At 35.6% G+C, this 22,433-nt stretch overlaps 4 protein-coding genes across 7 annotated transcripts in view; 2 read left to right on the forward strand and 2 right to left on the reverse strand.

Moving 5' to 3' along the window:
* The window catches only part of LOC129795731 (40S ribosomal protein S10b-like), a 575,051-nt gene that overhangs the window by 68,896 nt on the left and 483,722 nt on the right, over positions 1 to 22,433 (forward strand). The gene's annotated exons all lie outside the window — the stretch shown is intronic.
* On the forward strand, positions 2,040 to 10,379 carry LOC129795502 (ecto-NOX disulfide-thiol exchanger 2). Its single transcript, XM_055836849.1, has 6 exons — positions 2,040 to 2,189; positions 2,267 to 3,093; positions 4,093 to 4,468; positions 6,849 to 6,955; positions 8,284 to 8,403; positions 9,538 to 10,379. The coding sequence occupies exons 1-6, from the start codon at positions 2,141 to 2,143 to the stop codon at positions 10,144 to 10,146; spliced, it is 2,088 nt and encodes a 695-aa protein (XP_055692824.1). The 5' UTR covers positions 2,040 to 2,140; the 3' UTR covers positions 10,147 to 10,379.
* LOC129795552 (dynein intermediate chain 3, ciliary-like) lies at positions 10,300 to 15,767 on the reverse strand. Of its 4 annotated transcripts, XM_055836940.1 has the most exons (6): positions 15,605 to 15,767; positions 15,171 to 15,358; positions 14,872 to 15,101; positions 14,700 to 14,741; positions 12,003 to 14,622; positions 10,300 to 10,552 (listed from the first exon to the last, which is right to left on the reverse strand). In XM_055836940.1, the coding sequence occupies exons 5-6, from the start codon at positions 13,480 to 13,482 to the stop codon at positions 10,425 to 10,427; spliced, it is 1,608 nt and encodes a 535-aa protein (XP_055692915.1). In that variant the 5' UTR covers positions 13,483 to 14,622; positions 14,700 to 14,741; positions 14,872 to 15,101; positions 15,171 to 15,358; positions 15,605 to 15,767; the 3' UTR covers positions 10,300 to 10,424. The 4 variants fall into 4 exon arrangements, with proteins under 4 accessions (XP_055692915.1, XP_055692917.1, XP_055692916.1 ...); XM_055836942.1 differs by having other exon boundaries at positions 12,003 to 14,612; positions 15,171 to 15,767; XM_055836941.1 differs by lacking the exon at positions 15,605 to 15,767 and having other exon boundaries at positions 14,872 to 15,181.
* Positions 17,962 to 21,723, reverse strand: LOC129795533 (dynein intermediate chain 3, ciliary-like). The gene is made up of 5 exons (XM_055836917.1): positions 21,382 to 21,723; positions 20,864 to 21,001; positions 18,859 to 19,452; positions 18,147 to 18,780; positions 17,962 to 18,074 (listed from the first exon to the last, which is right to left on the reverse strand). The coding sequence occupies exons 1-5, from the start codon at positions 21,721 to 21,723 to the stop codon at positions 17,995 to 17,997; spliced, it is 1,788 nt and encodes a 595-aa protein (XP_055692892.1). The 3' UTR covers positions 17,962 to 17,994.

Raw genomic sequence — 22,433 nt, forward strand, 5'->3', positions numbered from 1 at the left:
AAATGAATATAAAACAATAATATTTTCCAAACCGCTGTAAAACCATAAATTGAGTTATCTCAATAAAATAAGAATATTATTCTATCTATTGCACATGACCGAGCAACTAGGACACAGTGTCACCGGGCATAATAGAATGGCGAAAAAAACCAAAAAAATAATAATAAATATAATTCTCTCATTGACAATTTTTGCTTTATTTTCCAGTAATACGAAACAATTGAGTGAAAGAAGGAGGAAATCCACAAGAAATCGTGATTCTGATGCGGATTCTGGGTGAGAGAGACAAACACCAATTTTTTTTCGTTCTCCTTTGGTAACATACATATCAGTGGAATATAAATTTACTTTTTTATCTAAAGCAAATTCTTTGCTTTGCAACAATGTCGGGCAATTGCAAATTTAGCAAAATCCGTGTCATAGAGGCAACAATGCAAAGTTAAACAATGTATTCAATTTTATTTATTGCTTTTAGAAAATATCTTTCACCTCACAAGAAAACTCTTTCTCCTAAATGGATTTAGTTATGCAAAATATCAAGAATATATTATATATGAAATTAAATTAGCCTTAATATTCGGTTCAATTCAGTGCCTAAAAAATCCTTGAAATTTCAACAATTTTTGGTTAATTTCTGTTTTATTTTAATTATTTTATTTAGAGGAAAAGTTTTGATTTTTCTTCTTTTTTATATTTTTTAAAACAAAATAAATCTTTTAAAAATAATTATATTAAGATTTATTAACCCGTAAATGCTTAGATTTTTAATTTAAAATCTTATCAAAGTTCAATTATAAAATCATCTAATTGATAAGTAAAAGCTCAATAAGTTTAAAGAAAAATTCAATAAGAGTTTTTTGTCTGAATTTTCTTTGAAAATACATTTTAATTGGAAAAAGTTCTTATATACCAAACTTCTCATTCAGGTCAAATCTCTTCTTTTTTTATCATCCCCATCCTCTTTGTAAAGAATAAAAGAAACTTTACTGAAGAGGAAATAAAATAAAGGAAAAGTCATTGCGCAATTTGCCAGAGTTGTAAGAAAAGGAGTACGTACTGCATATTTGCAGAGAAGACTCAGCGCAAAAAAAAGGAAAGTAAGCAGTGAAGCCATCGTTTTAACAAATCAAAGAGTTGTGCCGGACGAGCAGGAGAAAAAGAAAAGAAAGCCTCACAGCGTCCTCTTTGGAGTTCGCATCAGCTGGTTTTGGTCAAATAAGACGTACAAAAAGCGAGGAATTGCAGAAAGTGAAAAAGGATGAAATTGAGTTTGCTTTGTGCCCCATTTTCACTCTTTTTCTTCCTTCTTCTCTTCGTCTGTTCTTTTACCCATGGGGCTCCTCTGCAAATAAAATAAAAAATAAGATTATAGTGGACAAGATGTTTTTCACACAGAAATCATTCCTTCGTCGTCAGACGTGCCAATAAAATTAATAAAAGAAAACCACACAAATTGCTTCCAAAAGAAGAAAATCATTTTTCCTTCTTCCCTTTTTCGCATTTACGCGCGCTTTCTATCCTTCCGCCATATTTTTTGTATTTATAACCTCTTGCCAATGACCAGTCGCTTTGTTTTGTGAAAAAAGCTACCTTTTTATGGGTTGGAAACAAAAGAAATTCCTTCAGAAACAATTAAAGTTTCGTTGTTCTTTTTTTTTCCTTTGAATTAAGAGAACGCATGTGAATGTTTTGCAAAATTAAACTTCCCAAAAAAGCAATGAGAAATTTTTCAGCATTGTTTGGCGAGGGTGAAAATCCTTCGTCATTTTTTCACGCTCAATAAAAGCATTCAAAACTCATTGTCTTCATAATTGATATTCACATCAATGGGACATTAAATTGCAATTGCTGGAAAAAAATGAATCATCATTTTATTCTCATTATTTTGGACTTTTTTTTTACATTGGATTTCTTTTGCAATGGCAGTTATATAAAGGCAGGCGTCCATTGTATTTTAAAATTTATCCCTCAAAGCGATCGAAGCGCCACGCGTAGAGAAAAAGAATTATCAGAAGTTAAAATAAAAATCTCCACTACTCGTCTAACTTGTCTAATTTTGCAAAGAAAAGTGAGAAGATTTTCATTAATTATTGGAAGAGAAATAATTAACATTTAAGTGGGTGAAAATAAATCCGTGTTGATGTCCTTTGGATTTAATCCCATGGGGAATAACCCCATGCATGCGATGAGTAAGAAATATCCACCAAACTTCCTCAATATTGTGTTAAAAATTCAATATTTACTTTTCCACCCTTTCGACATAAAGTGCCAATGATGGGGAATATGCCCAATGGGGGTAACTTCATGACTGCCCTCAGTACAGCTGGTATGGCCTCAATGTCTGCCACCCCACACACAGTAATGGCAAATTTGGCGGGAATGAATGATTCTCCATTGGAATTTAATTTGAAGAAAAATCTCCCTCAAGTAACATCCGGAGCAGCTCCGATGGATCTGGAAAATGATCAGGAATCCCGAGGGAGTGGTCTAAAGGGAAGAGAGAGTGCTGGGGAGTTGAAGAAAGGTGATACCATGGCCAATGGCCTAGAAGGACTGGCGCAGGATAAGGGAATGGGTGCAATGACACTACAACAGCAGAATGAGATGATGTTCAATGGGATGATGGGAATGCCACAGGGTTTCATGATGATGACTCCTGGGATGATGAATATGCTCGATCCAGCAATGCTTGGACTACAGCAATTTCCCCTTGTCAGCTCAATGATCCCACCGGATGTGAATAGTACAGAAGGTACGTCCACCGTGAAGGAGATAATCACCTGCAAATCCTGCACACTCTTCCCGCCAAATCCTAGTCAACCAATACCCACAACACGCGAAAGACCACCCGGATGTCGGACTGTCTTCGTCGGAGGACTCCCCGAGAATACACCTGAAGACGTTATTAGGGAGGTATTTGAGCGATGTGGGGAGATAACAACACTGAGACTCTCGAAGAAGAACTTCTGTCACATTCGTTTTGCATTTGAGGCATCCGTCGAATCGGCCATCTACCTTTCTGGCTACAGACTTCGCATTGTGGGACAAACTGAGACCACCCACAGTGGACGACTTCATGTAGACTATGCTCAGGTGAGCAGTGTTACCACATAAGGCGTTTACAGATCTGAGGAAAACTGAGCTACTTTCACGATCAATCAGAAAACTGTCTGGAAGGCTAAACTGAAAGGACTAAATTCAAAGAACGAGAATCTAACAAAAGAATTAAGTGGCATTATGCCGAATACTTTGGTAAAGATTGTGCGTAGGGCACGGATTTTCGATCTGAACATCGAAGCTTCGGTGCTTTGAAGTATCGAAGCGTGCTCGAAACACTGCAAAAGAACTGCTTCGTTTTTAAAATGCTTCGATTATTCGAATAATGGAATAAGATTTGTGTGATTCCTTTGGATTGATCAAGGGATGAACATACGCAAAAAGAATCAAAAGAAAAAAAAATATTTAGACGAAATCTACATGTCACGTTAGGCGATGATACTGACCACTATACTACCGAGGTTTTATAGATATCAAGAAAATTAGTTGTAGACCACTGAATGGTGAAAAAGAAATTGTGGGGAATACAAAGAGTTTTGTGGGGAAAAACAGGGCGTTTTGGCAGTAAAAAATTAAACTGTTGTAGCGCTCGATTCACTATCCAGCGAATATTAACCTGCTCATAGAGTGAGAACCCTTAGATTGGCGCTAACTGTAATGACTGTCCATCCTTGGCGACGGTCTTCTCTCAGGTTAGATACCCTGAAATAGGCGAGAGAGAATACGAGAATCCACAAGAGAATGTAGGAGAGCACTGATAAAGTAATTACATGAGAAAATAGTAGAGAGTGATGAAGAGAGTAGAGTTAGTCGTAGCTCAGTCTTGGTCGCGGGTGGCTGATAGTTGCAAGTGCTCTGATAGTTAAAGTGAGGCGAGGGTGGAGGTTACTGGGGGAGTTGACCAGAACGCCCCCTTGTGGTGGCCTCCTATGCAGGGCACCACACTTTATTTATTACTTATTAGAACACATAATGGTGGCCATCTTGAAAATACGAGTTGGATGAGAAATTTTAGTAGTCTGGTGTATTTTGTAGGCACGTGATGATCTCTATGATTGGGAATGTCGCAATCGTCAACTACAGCGTGAACAACGACACCGTGAACGTTTGGAGCGTGATCGCATGCGATCACTCTCACCGCCTCCCATTGTTCACTACACAGATCACGAGGCAACAGCCATTGCGGAACGCCTAAAGCAGGAAGAGTCCTTCCTCAAGGCTGTCCACACTTTAGTTACATGGCTAGAACGTGGTGACTGCAACAAGCGCAACGCCAACATGTTCTACTCAATGATCCAGAGCACCAATTCCCACGTGCGACGCCTAAGTGTGGAGAAGCAAACGTACGAGGAAGAACTGCAGAAGGCAAGGGACTTCTACAAGGCGCAAATGCAGACCATGATGTCGCAATGTAAGTAGTTGCACACTTTTTCTATCGCGTGTTTACTGGCTCAGATTCTCACCGGGATGCGTGAAATGTTCACCGTGGAGAAAGTGAGAGATCCTCAAGTATTTTCTCTTTTTATTTTGTCTTTTTCTTTTACTTTTTTCCCTGTGATAAACGGAGTATAAAAAGATGGTCTCTGTTGCAGCGTAAGGATAAAAATATCACTTATTTTATGTTAATGTGCTCAAATCTACGAATTTGAGCAGGAAAACATTTGTGGTTTGACTGGGGAGTATTTATTTAATTTATTTATTTTTGCCTTGGTGATGGAAATTTAGTCAGAGAACGTACGAAAAGTATTTTAATGGGAATAAAATCTATTTAGAATGATAGATTAGGATGAATTGCCGTAAATGAAACTTTTCAGTTTTGTGGATCTTCAGATGAAAATAGAAGAGAAAATTCTCTCACAGAAAGATTTTTCTTTTCAAAGGTATTGTATGAGAAAAAAATAAGTCGGAATTGGTGAGAATTTTTAGACGTTGGATCCTAGTCATGATAACATCCATTAATAGGATATTTTTAATGGAAAGGTGATCAATTTAGGGTTTTGGAATTGATTTTGCTTTAATCATTTATCAAGATCTTATGTTTTGTCGTCAAAATTATTCTATATTTTTTTATAAATAATTTTAAACTCGATTAATAAAGTTTTTATCGATATCAGTTCCAAATTCCTAAAAAACAGTCAAACTTAACATTCTTCTGGGAAAATGCTTTTCTTTTTTGGAAATAAGCAAAAGAAAATCCAGAATGTTTAAATGAGGTAAAATATAGTTGCACTGCGGTACACGTAAAATAATTGCAAATTAGATAACAAAAATTAATTAAAAATAAGTCTTTTTAATTTAAAAGTATGTTTTATGAAAATATTTTGTTATTTTGCGTCTAATTTATTGAAATAAAGAAATATTTAATTTGTGAAAACAATCACCACGCAGAGATAAAATTTGATGCCTGACGAATGAGATAAGTATTCTCGAAAACTCGTAAAAGATGTTGTAATATGACAATTAGATGCAATTGAAATTCAATTTGCGTACACGGGGTCTCATCAGCAAAGATGCTACCCCCTTTACCGAATAAATAAATAAAATAAAATAATTTTGCATAATTATTTCATTATTCAGCCATCTTCTTTTTTCCAATCTAATGGCTAAATTTTTAGATCTTTTTATTTTTTTTATTTATTCTTTTCTGAGTTCTTTCCACAAAAAGCCTTTATTGGCTGCAGGGATTTGAAAAGCTTCTAATAAATTTGAATTAATTCTGAAAGTCTGTGTGATTTTATTTGAAAATCTTTTAAGAAAAATCGAATATTCTGACCGATTTTGAAAAGCTCACTGAATATTAAAAGATTTCACGTAAAAAAATCAAACTGAAAATTACATTTTTACGGGATTTATTTGTAAAATTTTCTTTCACAAGCAAAATTTTCAGTTTCGGTAATTAATAATTTCAATGTTTTCTCCATTTCCTCTATTCTCTTGATTTCTAACCTCACAAACTTTACTTTAGGAGCTTCTATACAAATAATCAAATTATGACACACAACCTTATTTTCTCATAACAATATTTTGTAAATGAAAATGCTGAAAAAGATGCAACAGGAATATCAAATTAATGTAACCAAATAATTTCACCAAAATGGACATTTAACGTTTTAATAATCTCATTTGCAATCAAAGATAAATTTTATAGTGTACCGCTGCAACTAACGCAAGGTATGTAATGCAAGAAAGTACAAAGTAAAAAAAAGAAATAAAATCTCAAAAGACAGGCTCCGTAGGGACAAAGGCAAATAAATCAAAATGGTGAGGGAGAAAATTGCAAGTGTGGGTATTATTTCACTTTATATAAAAATTCAATTTTTTTTGCAAAGTTTTTTAGATTTGCAAATTAAATTTCTCGATCTTTATATTTTTGAGTGGTTTTAAAATGATTTTTTTCAATCAAAAATCGAATACTTTTAAATCATTTTTTGATTTTCTTTTATTTTATTCATTTTTATCATATCAATTCCAATTTATTTCATTAATAATTCAAAAACATTTATTATATTTTTTCATATTTTTATCATTTTTTTTTTAATTTTTGGGAATATTTGTGCATAAATCAAGTTAAAGAAATCACAGGAAGATCTTCAATGTAAATCATCAACAACGTTGAGAACTTTTTAAATTTAAAATCTTCTGTGTTATACAAAATCAACGAGAGAATCTCTTGCTTTTCATTTTTTCCTTTTATTTCTCTTTATAATTTATTTTCTTATTTTTGTCGTCAACTGATATCCTCTCAAATATAATTAAATTATGTATATTGTACTCGCTATCATCTCCATCAGTCACTCAGATTAAGAAAGTGTTCGGTGCGGCAAGTCACAAGAAGGTTTGGGACCATTTCACCAAAGCACAGAGAAAGAACATCGATTTGTGGAAGAAACAAACTCTGGTACGTACTCTATGTGACATTTAAAATTTAGAGAAAAAACTCTTTTTGTTTTCCCTTTTCAATGAATCTTCTTTGAGAATGTTCTTAGAAGACTTCGCAATTTCATTAAACACATTTGAAGAGCCTTAAGTAGATTAGCTTTGGTTTTTGGTTTGATTTTTTTTTTTCAAATTTCGCAATAAAAAAATACTTAAAAGGGAGAATCTTCAACAAATGATCAAAAAGAATTAAATTTCTTATTAAATTCAATTGCAGCATTTAAAAAATTTCATATTGAAAAGAAAAACATAAATATTGTATTTAGGGAAATCCATTTGCATGCCAAAATACCCCTAAAACCGTAAGAATAAACCAATATGGTCAGAACAAGAAACGATTAAACAGAAAAGATTTTAGAAAAATGAGAAAATTAATTTAAAACGAAAAAGGTAAGTGAATGGTAAGGAAAAAGAAAGATCGGACATGGACAAAGCGCAAAAGGAGCAAAATGGTATTTTTATTAAGTCTATTTCTATCAACTTTGCAGTAAAGCTCCACCTAGTCAACTAACCAATGAGCAATCGGCTTGATTTCAACAACCAATTGGAGAAAACTTTCAAGTCTTCTTCTTCTTTTTTTTACCTTTCAACAAAAGATTTTAGTCCTGATTTAATTGGATTAAAAGTCAAGTTCTTTGAGCTTAAACTGTATTTCTTAAATCTAGTTGAAGCCTAAGTGCAAAGTTGCTTTGAATAGAGTACAGTGTAATGAAATTGGCCTCAAACTTGGTCGATAATGGTCATCGATAAATTCTTCTGTCAGAAAAATAAAAAAACAGCATGGAAAATTCTCAAATTGGTAAAAAAGAATCTTTTATTTCTTCTGCAGCTTTTCTTAAAAAATTTTCAAAAAATAAATAAATTCTTTAACTGCATGATGCAACGATTTATTTATCACCGAAAAAATCCTTGTAGCATTTTTTGCAGGTTTTTCTGACATTTTTTTTAAAGCCTTTCTGTGTGATTTTTATGTGAAATTTTCTTGTATTTTTTTTACATTTTTTAAATCTTTGTTTATCTTCAATCTTTGTAATTGGTAAAGTCGCCAGATTTGAGCATTGAAAAAAAAAACATACACACACATTACTGAAAGTTGGGTTGAAAAGCCATTTCATCCCAAACAACAAAGAAAAAAAAAGTATGCAACATTTAATTCATTTATTAAAATTAAATATTTTTAATAATAAATAAAAATTGAATAAAAATTATTTTCTTCCGCAGGAGTTGAATGAATTGCGGAAATTGTTGCATTTTTAATGCTTTTATGTTGTTTTCTTCTCTGTGCAATAGGATATATCAACATCACTTGATGATATTCATGATGAAGATGAAATGGAAATGTCCGATGATGACAAGGAATCCTCCTATCGTGCGACGAAGCGGGCAAAAATCGACAATGACGTACTCAAGGTAAGAAAAAGTGTTGAAAAAACGTTTGATTGACTACAAGGGGATTTTATCTGGCGAATATATATGTATATTGTTATTCTCATGGCGATTAATTGTTTGTTTTTATCTAATTTTGCTTATTTAAAACCATTTTTTGCATATATAAATTTAATTTTTTGATATTTCATCGCATTTTCTTATTTTAAAATTAATTTTTGTGCATTCCCATTTTTTTGCACGATTAGCCACTTTTTTTTTCTAATAATGGTTTGTATCCTGCTACCAAGAAATTCATGAAATCGTTGACATCTCAGAACAAATTCATGAAATTTTAAAGATTTCTTGGTTGCAGAATATATAACACATGTTTGACGTATGTTTGTAAAATTTTTCGCAATTTAATCGAATTTGTGACTTTTTTTTTAAATTAATATTGTATTTGTTGATTTTTTGCTGCGTTTGGGCCCCAAACTTTATAACTTTGAGGTTACTTTTTACATAATTTTTTTTTTACATTTAAATATAATTTTGCGTTTTTCTTTTTTTTTTATTTAGATCTTTAAAAGCGCACTTTTTTTTCCTTTCTTTGCATTTTTATCAAGGGGTGTTTATCTGGACGAAAATCTTTGAATTATTCGTTAATATTCGGATTATTTGTTAAGAAAATTCGAATTATTCGTAAAGCAAGTTTCGGTCTATTTTTCAAGAAGATTTTCATCGGTTTTTCGTCGGTTAAGTGGGAGTTCTCCTAGAAAAACTCATATTTTTCATTCGTCAAAATTTGAATTGTTCGTCGAGATTCGGATTATTCGTCAAAGTTTGGAATACCGAGATTGGAATTATTCGTTAAGATTCGGATTCTTCGTTAGGAAAATTTAAATCATTCGTCAAAAAAATCAGATTTTTCTTCAAAAAGATTCGAAATCTTTGTCAAGATTCAGATTATTCGTCAAGATTCGGATGATTCGCTAAAATATTCCAAATATTCGCCAGATAAACACCCCTTGATTTTTATTGAATTGATTCTATAATTTTTTTTGATTATTCCGAATATTTCTTTACAGAATTTTGCATTATATTCTCTTTACATATTTTCCCCTTAGCCAAGATTTAAATAAATAAATAAATAAAGTAAAATTTAAAACAAAATTATAGGAGGAGAACGATAGCCTGCGTTGTCAGCTGGAGGCGTACAAGAATGAATTCAATACGGTTAAATCGGACCTAAAATCAGACACAGATATTAAGGATCAGCAGATAAAGGTACTCCAGGAGACAATTCGGAACATGCAGACGCAACTTTTGGAGAATAAATCACGCGAAATGGACAAGGAGACGAAAATTGCGGATCTCGAGGCGAAGCTGAAGGCGGCAAATGTCAAGGAATTGCTGCTGAAGACGAAAATTGCCGCCAAAAGTGCTGCAGCGAAGGCATCATCTGCTGATTCCGAGGACGGGGAGAATGCTGAAGAAGTGCCCGAAGCAAAGCCAATAAAGGTGGAGGCGGGTAATACAGAACGGGAGGGGAAATTGGATCCGGAAGAGGCAAAAATCATCGGTTTGGTTTCCACCTTCCTGATGGTGCATCCCTTTGGCGCCAGTACTGACTACATCTACTCCTACGTGCATCGTGTTGCACCGCATTTGCGTCCCAAAGGTCTCGAGGAGATTCTCAGCAAGTATGAGAATCTCTTTGTTGAGCAAGTGAAGGGGATTGGGGCGAAAATTGAGAGAAATTGGCGCTTTTGTGGTTTCGATGAGTAGATTTTCTTCTGAACCTTTCCTCATTGTGTCAAAGAACTAAAATGTTTTCGTTTTTCTCAAAATCTTCTACAAAATACAAACTTTTTGCAACCTTTTTTTATTTGTTTAATAAACCTAAATAATGAAGTATATTATGCAGAAAAAAAAAACAAATTTTTCCTCATAAACAAAACAGTTTATTATAATAAATTTATAAGTCAATTAAATTATATTTGAATAACTGAAAAGCAAAAGTATTTGTTTTAAATCCCATGAAAAGGAACTTTCTTGATGGAAACTTAGAGGCTCACTACACTGTGGGAACCAATTGAAGACGATTGTAGGCTGGTAGTCACGTCCTGTTCATTCAAAGTCAACGCATCGTCGGAATTGAGTAATCCATTGGAACTCTTAAGAGATTTATCGTCTGCAAAGAAAGATTGAGACGAATTTAATTTGTATTTCTTCGTCATTAAAAAACTCAAAATAAGAACAATATAATTACAGATATTCGGCTAAAAATATCCCAGGAAAGAGACGCAAAGATATTTTTTAAAAAAATTCTAGATAAATATAATCTTACAATGTGAAATAATTTTGTCAATCTCGGTGTTAAAGAACAACGTTTTGGACGATTTTTTTTTATCGTTTTACATAAACAATCATTTAACATTGGTATAGGAGACTATTCATTTTTGTTCATAATCATAAAAAATACTTTTGCGAAAAGTTTATAAAGGAAATCCACAAGTAATCAAGCTTTGTACTTTCACTCATTTTCCAGACCGCTATAGCATTTTTACATGATCATTTTGTCATATATTCATGACCAACGTTGTTAGAAATGTTAACGAAAGAAGTTTGAATTTGAATTTAGATCAAAGTAGGCCTGGGCGAAAATAGGCGAAAATAGCCATTTTGTGATGAAATAGTCAGAGGAAAAACGTGTTGAAATTATCGTGAGGAAAATAAGGAATTATCAGAGTAAAAATAGCCGTAAGTTGTTAATTTTATATGAAATCAAAAGAAGAATTCTTATAGATTGTATTTTGTAGGTAGGACATAGCGGAAGACGACAAATACCCGCTGAAAAGGAGTAGGAAAATCGCCCAGGTAAAAGTGAGGTTAAGTAGAAATAGGAAGGGAAATTTATCATTTATTTTGTTAAACAGGAATTAAAGAGAAATAGAATACGTCCGGAAAGGTGGAAAAAGGGAGTTCGGAGAAGCTCAGTCGAGAAAATGTAAGAAGACATTTGTTAGGATAATTTAGATATAATTTTAAAGCCCTTTGTAAAATTCTTTTATAGATCTCCACCCCTCCTGCATAGATCCCACTTACATTGACTGAAATATATAGAACAATAGCCCATACAGTCCACATAGTTATTGCCGTCAGCAACAAACGTCCTATTTTCCTGATTTATTGCTTGTTTTTCATGACCAAAAAGATTATTCTTCTGATCATGAACTAATATCACTGTTCAATCGTTACTTATCCTGATTTATAGCTTATTTTCCTGATCGAATGTCTTATTTTCCTGATTAAAATGGCAGATTTTTCTGACAAAATGGAACATTCCTTTTCAAATTGGAACATTTTTCTGACCAAAACGGAATATTCTTCTGAACAAAAGCAGAAATTCCTGATCAAATGATTTGATCCGTGTTTTACAAGGCAAATTGTTCTGCATTTATTTGTTCAAGTTTATTCTAAAAGGGTCTTTAGATATGATTTGAGGTTCTTATACAATTTTGTTAAATGAACAAAAGTGAATAAACTCCTTTAAATAAAAGAAACTTTTTTTCTAACTGAAATTTTCTAAATTTTAGGAGTTTTTATAATTAATATTCTAATTATTTTAAAAGAATTCTTACCAACTGGTGTTTGTAATTTATTCTCTGGCGGGGATTTCTCCTCCCCTTCGGACATCCCGGCATTCTCATCAATCCGTACAACTGGTCTCTTAATCCCAAAGCGACTTTCAGCCTTTCTTGTGCGCCTCTCATTCTCCGTGTCGATGTTCTCGAAGAAATTCTTCTCAGCAAGGGCAATTGCATTAATTAGGGGTTCATCGGTGGATGCTACCTCTATGCGTGCAGAAGGTCGTGCTTCCTCATCATCGTCGCGTGCAGTTTTATTCTTGAGCTTCATCTCCTTGATTTTGGCCTCTGTGACCTTCTGCCTGCGTGACTCACGCTCGAGCATTTCCGTGAAGAAGGCTTTGTCGTTCTTTGCATTCTCAACGAGGAATTGGGATACCTTGATCACGTAGATGGTACCATCGATCGCTCCAACGGCTACATTTTCCCCATTTTCGTGCACAACCAGCGAAATGAGGGGTTCATCGCAGAGCTTAACACTAATCACGGGCTCATGTTGGTCCAAGAGTAAATCCCATCCATCGATAACGCCATCTTCGCGTCCCACGAAGAAGAGCGTGAAACGCGTGCGACTCCATGCGCCACAGTAGAGATTAACTTTGTGCAATTTTGTCCAGATAATGGCACTCTCGCGGCATTCCTCTGACCACACCTTTGCCTGCCAATCACCAATTGTTAGGAAGATCTTTGTCACAGCTGGATTCCGTTCCACGGCGTAGATTGGCCCAAAGTGGGCGTTGTACTTGAACGGAAGTCTCTCCATTGGGGTCTTCCCTTTGCGGTTGCAACTGAAGATGTGCCCACGCTCTGTGCCAACCATAAATCTCGTTGGGATGGTTGCTTCAAATTCCAACTGAGTCACCCCTTCGGCACGATCAAGACGTGGTTCATTGGTCTTCTCGGGATCCATTATGAGGGGCTCATCAATGGGGGCATGAATATTCCGTATATCCCACGTGAGTACCTGCCCATCGGAGGCACCTGACAGGAATTCCGTATTCTTCTTGGATGTCAACCACAGGATATCCGTTACGCAATCCCGATGACTCACTTCGCGTTCACTCAGTGCCACCGCATCCTTACCCACACGTGGGTCCCATTGCCCAACTTGCCCACTCACGAGACCACCAATCATCGAATTGAAATCCTTGGAGCGGTACGTGACGCAATTAATGGGGGACCATGCTTTGAGAACGGCCAGGGGTTCATTGGGGCTACGAGTGTCCCAAATGAATGCATCAGGGCAGCTGAAGTTGCTTCCTTCAGCTCCCGAATGGGAGTACGCAGCAACAATCATTGCTTGACCATCGGGTGCCCATGAGAGACGCTTCACAGGGCGATGTTCACCCGTTGAATCCTTTGCCACCATCACGGTGCGAGCATCACACTGCCCAGCTGCTCCTATTGGTTCCAAATCCTCAAAGAAGCATTCGTACACATTGAGGGCATTATTCTGCAGAACAACATGCTCCATTGCCTGTGCTAGTCCCAAAACCTTTCAAGATTTTGTGAATTTATTAAATTTATTGAAGACTAAGAAAATTGCTTTGAGAGATTTTTTTTGAAAATTTATTTATTAACATTTAAAATTCATTTCAAAATTTGACCTACAAAAGGAAATAATTACAATGAAAATAAGAAAATACCCGTCACCGTAAATCTGTCGATGTCGAGTCGATATCGAACGACAAAATCGAGCATATCAACAGACGATTTGCCGACGCATAGATCGATTCGTCTGCCGACATTTAACATTGAATGCCCTATCCCCGTGAGACTTTTTTTTGGTGCAAAATCGGTCAATAAATCGGTTCGAAATCGACCCCAGTCGGCTCGAAAATCGACCTTACCATTGTGACGTCATAACCGATGCCGTCTGCAGACCATCGGTCTATTTTTAATTAAAAAATCGAGTTTTCTTTATATTTTTCTATTTTATTTAATAATATGAAATAAAATACAAAATATTACATAATTTTACAAGAAAAATTACAAAAATAACATTTTTTCGCCTGATGATGAATTTCATTAAGAATTAAATTAGAAAAAACCCTATTTATATTTTTTAACATTTTTTAAATCTTTTTTTTTCTTTTAAAATATTTTTCAATTTATATTATATTTTTTGTCTTTGATATTTTTTTTATAAATCATCATAATCATTTATAAAAAAAAATTATCATTTTTTACACATCATCATCACTTTTTACTCAAAAAATGATGATTTTTCACAATTTTTCTGGATAAAATTATTATTATGGAAAATAGGATATTTTGCAAAAAGGGTATGATTAGGGTATGGAAAAGGGCACATTGGATCAATTTTGATAAGGTAAATTAATTTTGGGCTTATCTGCATGTGAATCCCATGATGCATGCTGTAACACGAAGATCTTCGACGACGGAAGCTTGAAGAACGTCATTTTTTTAATACTGAAGAATTGCGAGTGCCTATGGTGCCTCCGATGGTATCCCTTTAAGGGGCAGCTAGACTCCCACGCAGAGTTGTGGATGTTTCCGTAGATGGTATCCCTCTGAGGGGCAGCTAGCTTCCCACGTGGATTTATAAAAGTCACAGTCGCGTGTACGTTGATATGGACACCCCTTGTAGATGCTTCCGGCATAGAAAGACAAGCAAAAATTTAATCATTAGATAAATTAAAAACAAAATAATTTCTAAAGTATACGTACCATTTTTCAAGCCTTCGTTTTATGACCTTTCGACCCATCCATCTGCAAAAAAATCGACAAAATTTACTATTTAATTTAATTTTAATTTTACATAAAGGAAACGTGTAAACTCCTTTCTCATAAATAGCTTGGAATGGGTAAAGGCAGCCGTGAAATAATAATGCAGACTTACCGGAGAAATTGGATGACTTCTGCTCCCGTTGCAGTCATGTCTTAGCCAGATTCCGTCCTTGCGGTGACTTCCTTGGCTGACGTGATACTCCCGTAGCCCTTAATGAGATGCACTTCTTCTTGAAGAGCTGCGCAATGTCCATGGGTATTATTGAGGAGAGGTTTCGATGGGATATATCACACATTGAGGCAGGTGCCACCACATGTGTCGTTCTTCTCAATGCAAACGGTCTGGATAAAAAGAAATTTATCAGTTCTTACTGAATCAAGGAAACAAACCAAACTTAACGTGTTTCGTACCTTCATCCCCAACTGGGCAGCTTTAATAGCAGCCAGCCTGCGGAACCGGAACCAATGATCACCAGACCAACTTCCTCACCACATGGGTAGTCCCTCCTGCCCAGAACACTCAGTGCTGGTCGATGATTCCGCAGCACGAGGTTTCCACCATAAATCTAAAACCTTCACACGCGGCAAGGATCAAGATCCTGCCAAGAAAAATTCAATAAAATTTACCTAAAAATGAGAGTTGTATGAAATTGTTAGAGACTCTGAAAAACAGTGACCCCAAAGAAGGCAAATACTAAATTGCAAATTTGGAAGATTTATTGGCCGGATTTTTAGAATCTCCCATGTTCTGAACATAATCTAGCATCTAAACTAAAGTTTTCTTTACATTTATCACTAATTCTGTATCTAAATTAATTATTTTATGAAAAAATAGAAAAACTTACCTGATATTTTCACTTTTGCACCAAAAAATTGACATACCGACGTTATCGGTAGATGTCGACGCCGAAATCGACTTATTTAAAAGACACCGACATGATCGGCTGACATCGAGACCGATTTCGGTCTACGAAATCGGATGTTAATGCCGACTGAATCGACGAGCCGATCCATACGGTGACGGGTAATTAAAAATTTGTTCAAATATTTGTTAAAATCGTTAGAAGAGAGACCAAAGCTGACAAATTTTCTGTCGGCGGCAACCAAAAGGGAAATCTTCAAGATAATAAAGAGAAAATAATGAAAATCCGCAAACATTCGAAATATTTTGAGGCTATTTCATCAATATTATAAGTCTATTCAAGTCAGGTGGTATTAAAGAAAGAGATAATAATATAGCCAACGAGGTAAATTGTCGCTTCGCTCCAATTTTCCTCGCCCCGCTTCGCGGGGGGTTTTGCGCTTCGCGCAAATTTTAGAGAGAAAAAAATTGTGATAATTTATACGTAGATTGGGGTTACTCATCAACCCCAAAAAAATTGCAAAGAGAAGAAATCATTTTCATACAACATTTCAGGCGCCAAATTCAAAAATTCGCAAAAAATGCATGAGAGTTATATGGGGGCTACCTGAAGGAGGGCTTGGGGGGGAAAATGGATACGGCCACTCGAAAGCGCCTGTTATAAGGAGCCTCTGTACCAAATTTCATCGCGATCGGTCAAACGGTGTAGATTTGTATAGCTGTACAGACACGAAGATTACCAACAAACAGACCTTTCTTTATTATATAGATGAGAATAGTTTGCCTGAATTCATTAGCCAATCAAAGAGCTCTATTATTTAATGAAATTTCCTATTCTTATTTATTTGTATTTATTTGTGATTGGGATAATCTTTTAGAAGAATTCCTGAATAAAAGAGAATTATTTATAAATTTTGAATTGAATTCTTTATTCTGATAAATAAAAGATTAAATTTTGTGTCATTCATCTGAAATTAAACTCTGATTGTACACTGCTTCTCAGATTAGATGATAAATTATTAGAAAAAGCGTTTTAATTGAGCGTACTGCTTACTTAAAAAGTAAAGCTTTGGTGTAAAATGAATTAGAAAAAAAAAGAGTGGAGTCGCCACCAGGATGCGTATTTTGGCTTCTAAACTCCCACTAAAAAGTCAGGAATTAAGATTATTTTTAGAGGTTAAAAAAAATTTATATATTTTCAATGTTAAGAAAAATCAATTTATTGTAAGAAATTCAAACATTTTAAAATACATTCGTACATTTAAAAAAACATCAAGTTATGTAGAAAATGAAAGCATCGGACATTGAGACGAACGTCAAATATTCGAGGAGAAATTTGACAAACGTTAGGAAAAAGTTGTCAAAGTGTCGTAAAGAAATGTCAAACAAAAAAAAAGTTTCTAACGCTAGAAAAAAATCATTAAAGGTCTTAAAAGAAACTTTAAAGTAAGAAACAAATGTCAAACAATAAAGAATATGTCGAACGTTAGAGAATAAAGGTCAAACGTTGAAACAAATGTCAACAAACGCAAAATTTTAGGAAAAAAATTGACGTTTGCTTTTTTTTCAAATCCTAAAACACTTTCTTCAATAGATTTCTGACTAGCGCTTCCTAATCTCCTGGTCGCCACTGAAATTCGACTAACTACGGTCTCCTAATTTTTCCATAATTTTTATTACAACCAAGGTAAGACTTATTAATTTTTTTAAATCATTTTATTCATTTCTTTATTTAGTAAAGGAGGTGGAAATGCGCATTTTTTCCTTTAAAAAATCATAGCTAATGATTAATTTTTAAATCCAAAATGCCAATTTCTTTTCTATTGAATAAAAAAAAGAGGAATCATTGAAACAAAAACTCACCTGTCGCGTGTAATTCTCATCCCTTTCAATTTTCTTCCTGAATCTCTGCACCTGCTCTGAATCATTTTTATTCACATCCTTTGGCCACCCACCCTCGGTGTGCTGAATCCCCTTGCTTACGTACTCCACATTCTCCGTATTGCACAGACTCAGCGCCATTTGCGTGCACGCCTGGACACCCTTTGAACTTTCGGGGTTGCACACAAAATTCTTCCGGACCCCCTCATCCGGGGGGATGTGGCATTCGAGTTTGTCGCGATCACGGAAGTGACACGGCAGCCCCATGCTGCCCTTTCGCTTTGGCACCCTCACGCGTAGAACGTTACTCATCTTGTCCGGCTTTTCTTTGCTTTTGATTCTTCTTTCGCACACACAAAATTCGCACCTGAGAAAATTCACTGAAAAAGGTGTTTGATCAATTTTCACACCTCCCTTGGCCACACAGTAAAATGTGAAACAAAACAAAAATTCGCATGTGGGGACGTTGCTTAGATACAGAGCTTTTCTTTTCTAGTGCTTTTCACTCGTATCCGTATCCCTTTGACTCCTCTCTGACCGGTCGGCTGTGTCCTCATCCTCGTCTCCGCTCACTGAAAAAAAAAAATTCAGATTACAAGAAAAGCATAAAAGATGAAAATTTCAAAGAGATAGAGAGTCCGCACTTGGATAGAGATCAGGATTGCGGGAGGATCTCATCTTCTCAATTGTCTTGAAGTAGTCAAGTTGTGCCTGTTGGCAGGCACGATCCATGGCAGCTTGTCGCGATGCACGTGCCTCTTCGGTATCCTCATCCTGTCGCTGTGCAGCACGCACCTTCAGCTTCAACTCCCGCAATTTTGCCTCGAGAATTTTCTCACGCTTCGACTCACGATCCAGCATGGCTGTGAAGAGGGGCTTATCGTTGCGCGTGGAAAAGGACATATTTTCACTGACTTCAATGAGATACGTTGCCCCCTTCTGGCTGCCGGCACTCATTAGGCGTCCTGCTTCGTGGGAACGAAGACAACGAATGGGTTCATCGCAGACTTTGATACTGAGAACGGGATCATTTTGCTGCTGTAGCAGATCCCACGCATCCAGAACACCATCCATGCGACTTATGTAGAACATGGAGACTTTTGTTGAGCTCCATTCGCCACTCGTGAGGAGGCATGCGTGATTCTTTGTCCAAATGATGGCACTCTCGCGACAATCTTCCGACCAAATCTTTGCCGTCCAATCACCAACGGTTAGGAAATTCTTCACAAAAGCCGGGTTCCTTGCAACGGTGTAAATTGGCCCAAGATGGCACATAATCTACAAATGAAAAAAACTCGTTAATTTTCAAAAATAAACGTTAAATTTTGAATTCATTCAAATAAAAACAATCCTTACCCGAATGTTAATCTTCTCACTGGGTGTCTTCCCTTTGCGATTGCACGAGAATAGCATCCCCTGCTGTGTGCCACACATAAATCTCGTTGGGATTGTCGTTTCGTACTCAAGAACAGAGCATCCGTACGATCGATCGAGATTCTGATCGTCTGTCTTAATGGGATCCAGCAGAAGACGCTCAAGGGGTTCATTGAGCTTCCGTGTATCCCACCAAATAACCTGCCCATCTGAGCTGCCAGAGAAGAACTCCGTGCCACTCTTGGAATTAATCCACAGCACCGAATTCACGGGATCACGATGACTCACCTCACGATCGGTAATTGAGACAGCCTTCCTTCCCTGTCGTGTATCCCAGCCAGCAACTTGTCCGGAAAACATTCCACTCACAAGACTCGAGGGGTCCTTCTGATTGTACTCCAGGCAGATGATGGCACTGGGTGGTTCGAAAGTCTGCAGAGGAGCATTGGGGTTTTCAATTTCCCAAATGTAGGAATTCTTGCATTGCGCTGACCTATCCTCGTGGAAATCTCTATTGCAATGCGATACAGCCAGTTTTCCCGAATCCGGGGACCACGATAAGTGAGTTACGTTCCTCTGCACCAAAAAAAAAAAAAATAAGAAGAATTTAATCTAAAAAAAAATAAACTCAAAATTCATTTTAAAAAAAAAAGCTTAAAATGATAAAGTTTTAAAAGCTTTAAATTAGAGAAGTTTGGGGTGAAATAGTTCATTATTATGCGTGTAAATTCATTGAGATTTCTTTCATTTAAAACTCTTAAATTGGATATTTTTTAATGAAGTTTTCTCCTTGAGAAATTTCCTTAAGACAATTTTTCTTTGTTTCGAAGCGAAATCTGTTTTTTAGGGCTTCCAAAAGAATAAAAAATTGAAATTATAAAAAGGAAAATGTGAGTAAAAGGGACCGAAATTGTGGGGTTAAAAAGCTCAAGGAAATATTATATTTATATAGAATTATTTTAATACATTTAACGTAATTTGTATTTTGATAAAATTTACTGACTTTACTCTGTTTTATCAATTTTAAGATTTATTTTAAATTTATTAATTATTTTTCATTTTTACATTACAAAATACCCCAAAAATACTTCAGTAAAAACGCACAGAAGGAAATTTTGTCATAAAGAAAATTTCAGATTTTCGTACCATTTCTCTATTAATTATTTTCAATTATTTTGATCTAAAAATTAAATGTCGATAATTGTTAAATGGCTTAATATAAATGCATTTTAAGTATCGAGAAATAAATTAAGTTTTAGTTGATCAACTGTGCCTCACCATTCCCTATATAAAAATCATCGATTGCTTTAAAAATATTTTTCAATAAAAATGGAAATAGTTTAAAAAATAATTTATTTATAAAATATTTTCTAAACTCTTTATAAATTGTTGAAAAATCGATTTTTTTCATTTTTGGAAAGGAGTCTATTCATTTTTGTCACGTGATCATTTTTTTTTTGGAGGAATACGAACACCAAATAATTAAATCAGAGGATTAAAAGGGCATTCAAGTAACAGTCAAATTTTTTTTTTAAATTTCCCAATAGTATAATCAGGAAAAACACTAAAAGAGTTTCCTTAAAAATTACAAAAGCTACGCCCTAGCTCATTATTATTTAAATACGTAAAGCATATGCTTTAGTGCTGCAATCGGAAGTTAACATTTTAAAAAATTTTCAAGAATAAAGGGCCTTATTCAGCGACCAAGAGACCCTTGAAATCTTTGAATTTTGTACTGAAATTTCAAGATTTCAAGCAAATTTTGTTAGATTTTTAATCAAATTAATAAGGAGAATATTTTCAAAGCAATTGGTTTATAAAAATCAGTTAAGTAGAAATATATTTGTTAAGGGTAATGTATAATTTTTTCATTATTTTCAATGATTTATTTTAAGAAATAAATATTAGTTTAATAAATAAATTGGAAAAAAAATAATCAAAACATCGTTAGAAAATGAATAAGGATAAAGAGAAAAAAATAATTTACCGGAGTCTTTGAGGGATCTCTGTAGACGTTGACCGTCCTGGAGGTGCACTTTTCCACAAGAGGTGCCGGTTCTAGATCCTCAAAGTAGTTCTCATAGATATTCACAGCATTATTCTGGAAGATGCAGTGCTCCATTGGCTGCCAAAGACACCCAAGTCCAACAATTAGTCTTCCGTGGAATTCGAGCGTGCTGCAAAGTTTTTCTTGTCAACATCGGATATTCGTGTCGTGACTCCTTAAGCTTTGCAAACTTTTGCATTTTGTACACATATATAGCCCAATGGGGGCTTTGCATGTCAACAAATGGGGGATGACTTAATAAATTTTATAATTACTCCACCCGAGTCATTTGGGGAGGTGGGTGAACATATAATTTTCTCTCAAAGTTACAAAAGGAAAAAGCCTCAACAGGAGACGCGGAAGACGCTCATGGATGGCCTTTATCGACAAAACAAAACCACAGGCACACAGGAAGGAGAGACGATACTCTGTGGAGGATGTGGGGGTGGGAGATTTACCTTCGTGAGACTCATCACTTGAACAATGTACGATTCGTCCTTCTCAATTTTCCTCTTGTACCGCACCGTTTGCTCAGGATCAGCAAGACTAACATCCTTCGGCCAACCACCTTCTGTGTGATTTACACCTCTGTGCTCATAAACTGCCCTCTCGGTGTTGGCCTCACTCGCGGACATTTGGCGGCTTTTCTGTGTCTCACGATCCGTTGGATTGCGAAGGATGTACTCCTTGAAGAGGGCCCTGTTGGGCCCTTCGGAGAAAATCAACTCATTCTTGTCGCTGAAGAAGCATTGCTTCCCAAAATCCCGACGCTCCTTCTGGTACACATACTGAATATCCATGGCTGAGATTTGGAACCACCAACTGCACGCCACAAGCACTCAGCACTAACTGAATTTTCTCTGTGACCAAAATAATATCACAAGGGGACAAACTCCAATGCCGTCACACAATGAGGGTTTTTCACGTTGGAGCTGCAAATGGTGATAGATTGAAGAACTTTTTCTTTTCTTTGCAAAGGAGCTGTTCGCGAAATTCCCCGAATTATACGCGATAAATTACACTTTATTACGGAGCAGGCACGTTTGCATCCGTATTCCTTGCCTTCCAAAACCGATCTGTCATTTTTGCCGCCAAATCATTCTTTTTTCCCTACATTCTCTATTTTCACCACACGAATTCACCACTTCGATTGCGCGCCAAATTCAAATATTATTTTATTTCATAAGTTTTCCGAACAGTCCCCTCTTTGAGCGGAAGCATACCGCTGAGCATCAAACATCTCTTCTTTTCGATTTCCACAAAAAATGGAAAGATTTGGCGGTCCTGCTTTACTACTTATGATCTCCTTTCGATAGCTCGACCTATTCATTGTGTAGCGTCCTTCTCAACTGTTTCCTTTGTCAAACGCTACTATCCCTAGCTGACAAAAAATTCCTCTGCAACTGCTATTACCTCATAGTTCCTGTTGACACTCTACAACTAAATTCTTCAGCTTCCAGCCACTATTGAGTTCCGCTTCCATTGATGTTACTGCTTCTCGACAACTTCC

The sequence above is a fragment of the Lutzomyia longipalpis genome, chromosome 4 (genome assembly GCF_024334085.1).
Source record: "Lutzomyia longipalpis isolate SR_M1_2022 chromosome 4, ASM2433408v1".
In the NCBI taxonomy this organism is placed as follows: domain Eukaryota; kingdom Metazoa; phylum Arthropoda; class Insecta; order Diptera; family Psychodidae; genus Lutzomyia; species Lutzomyia longipalpis.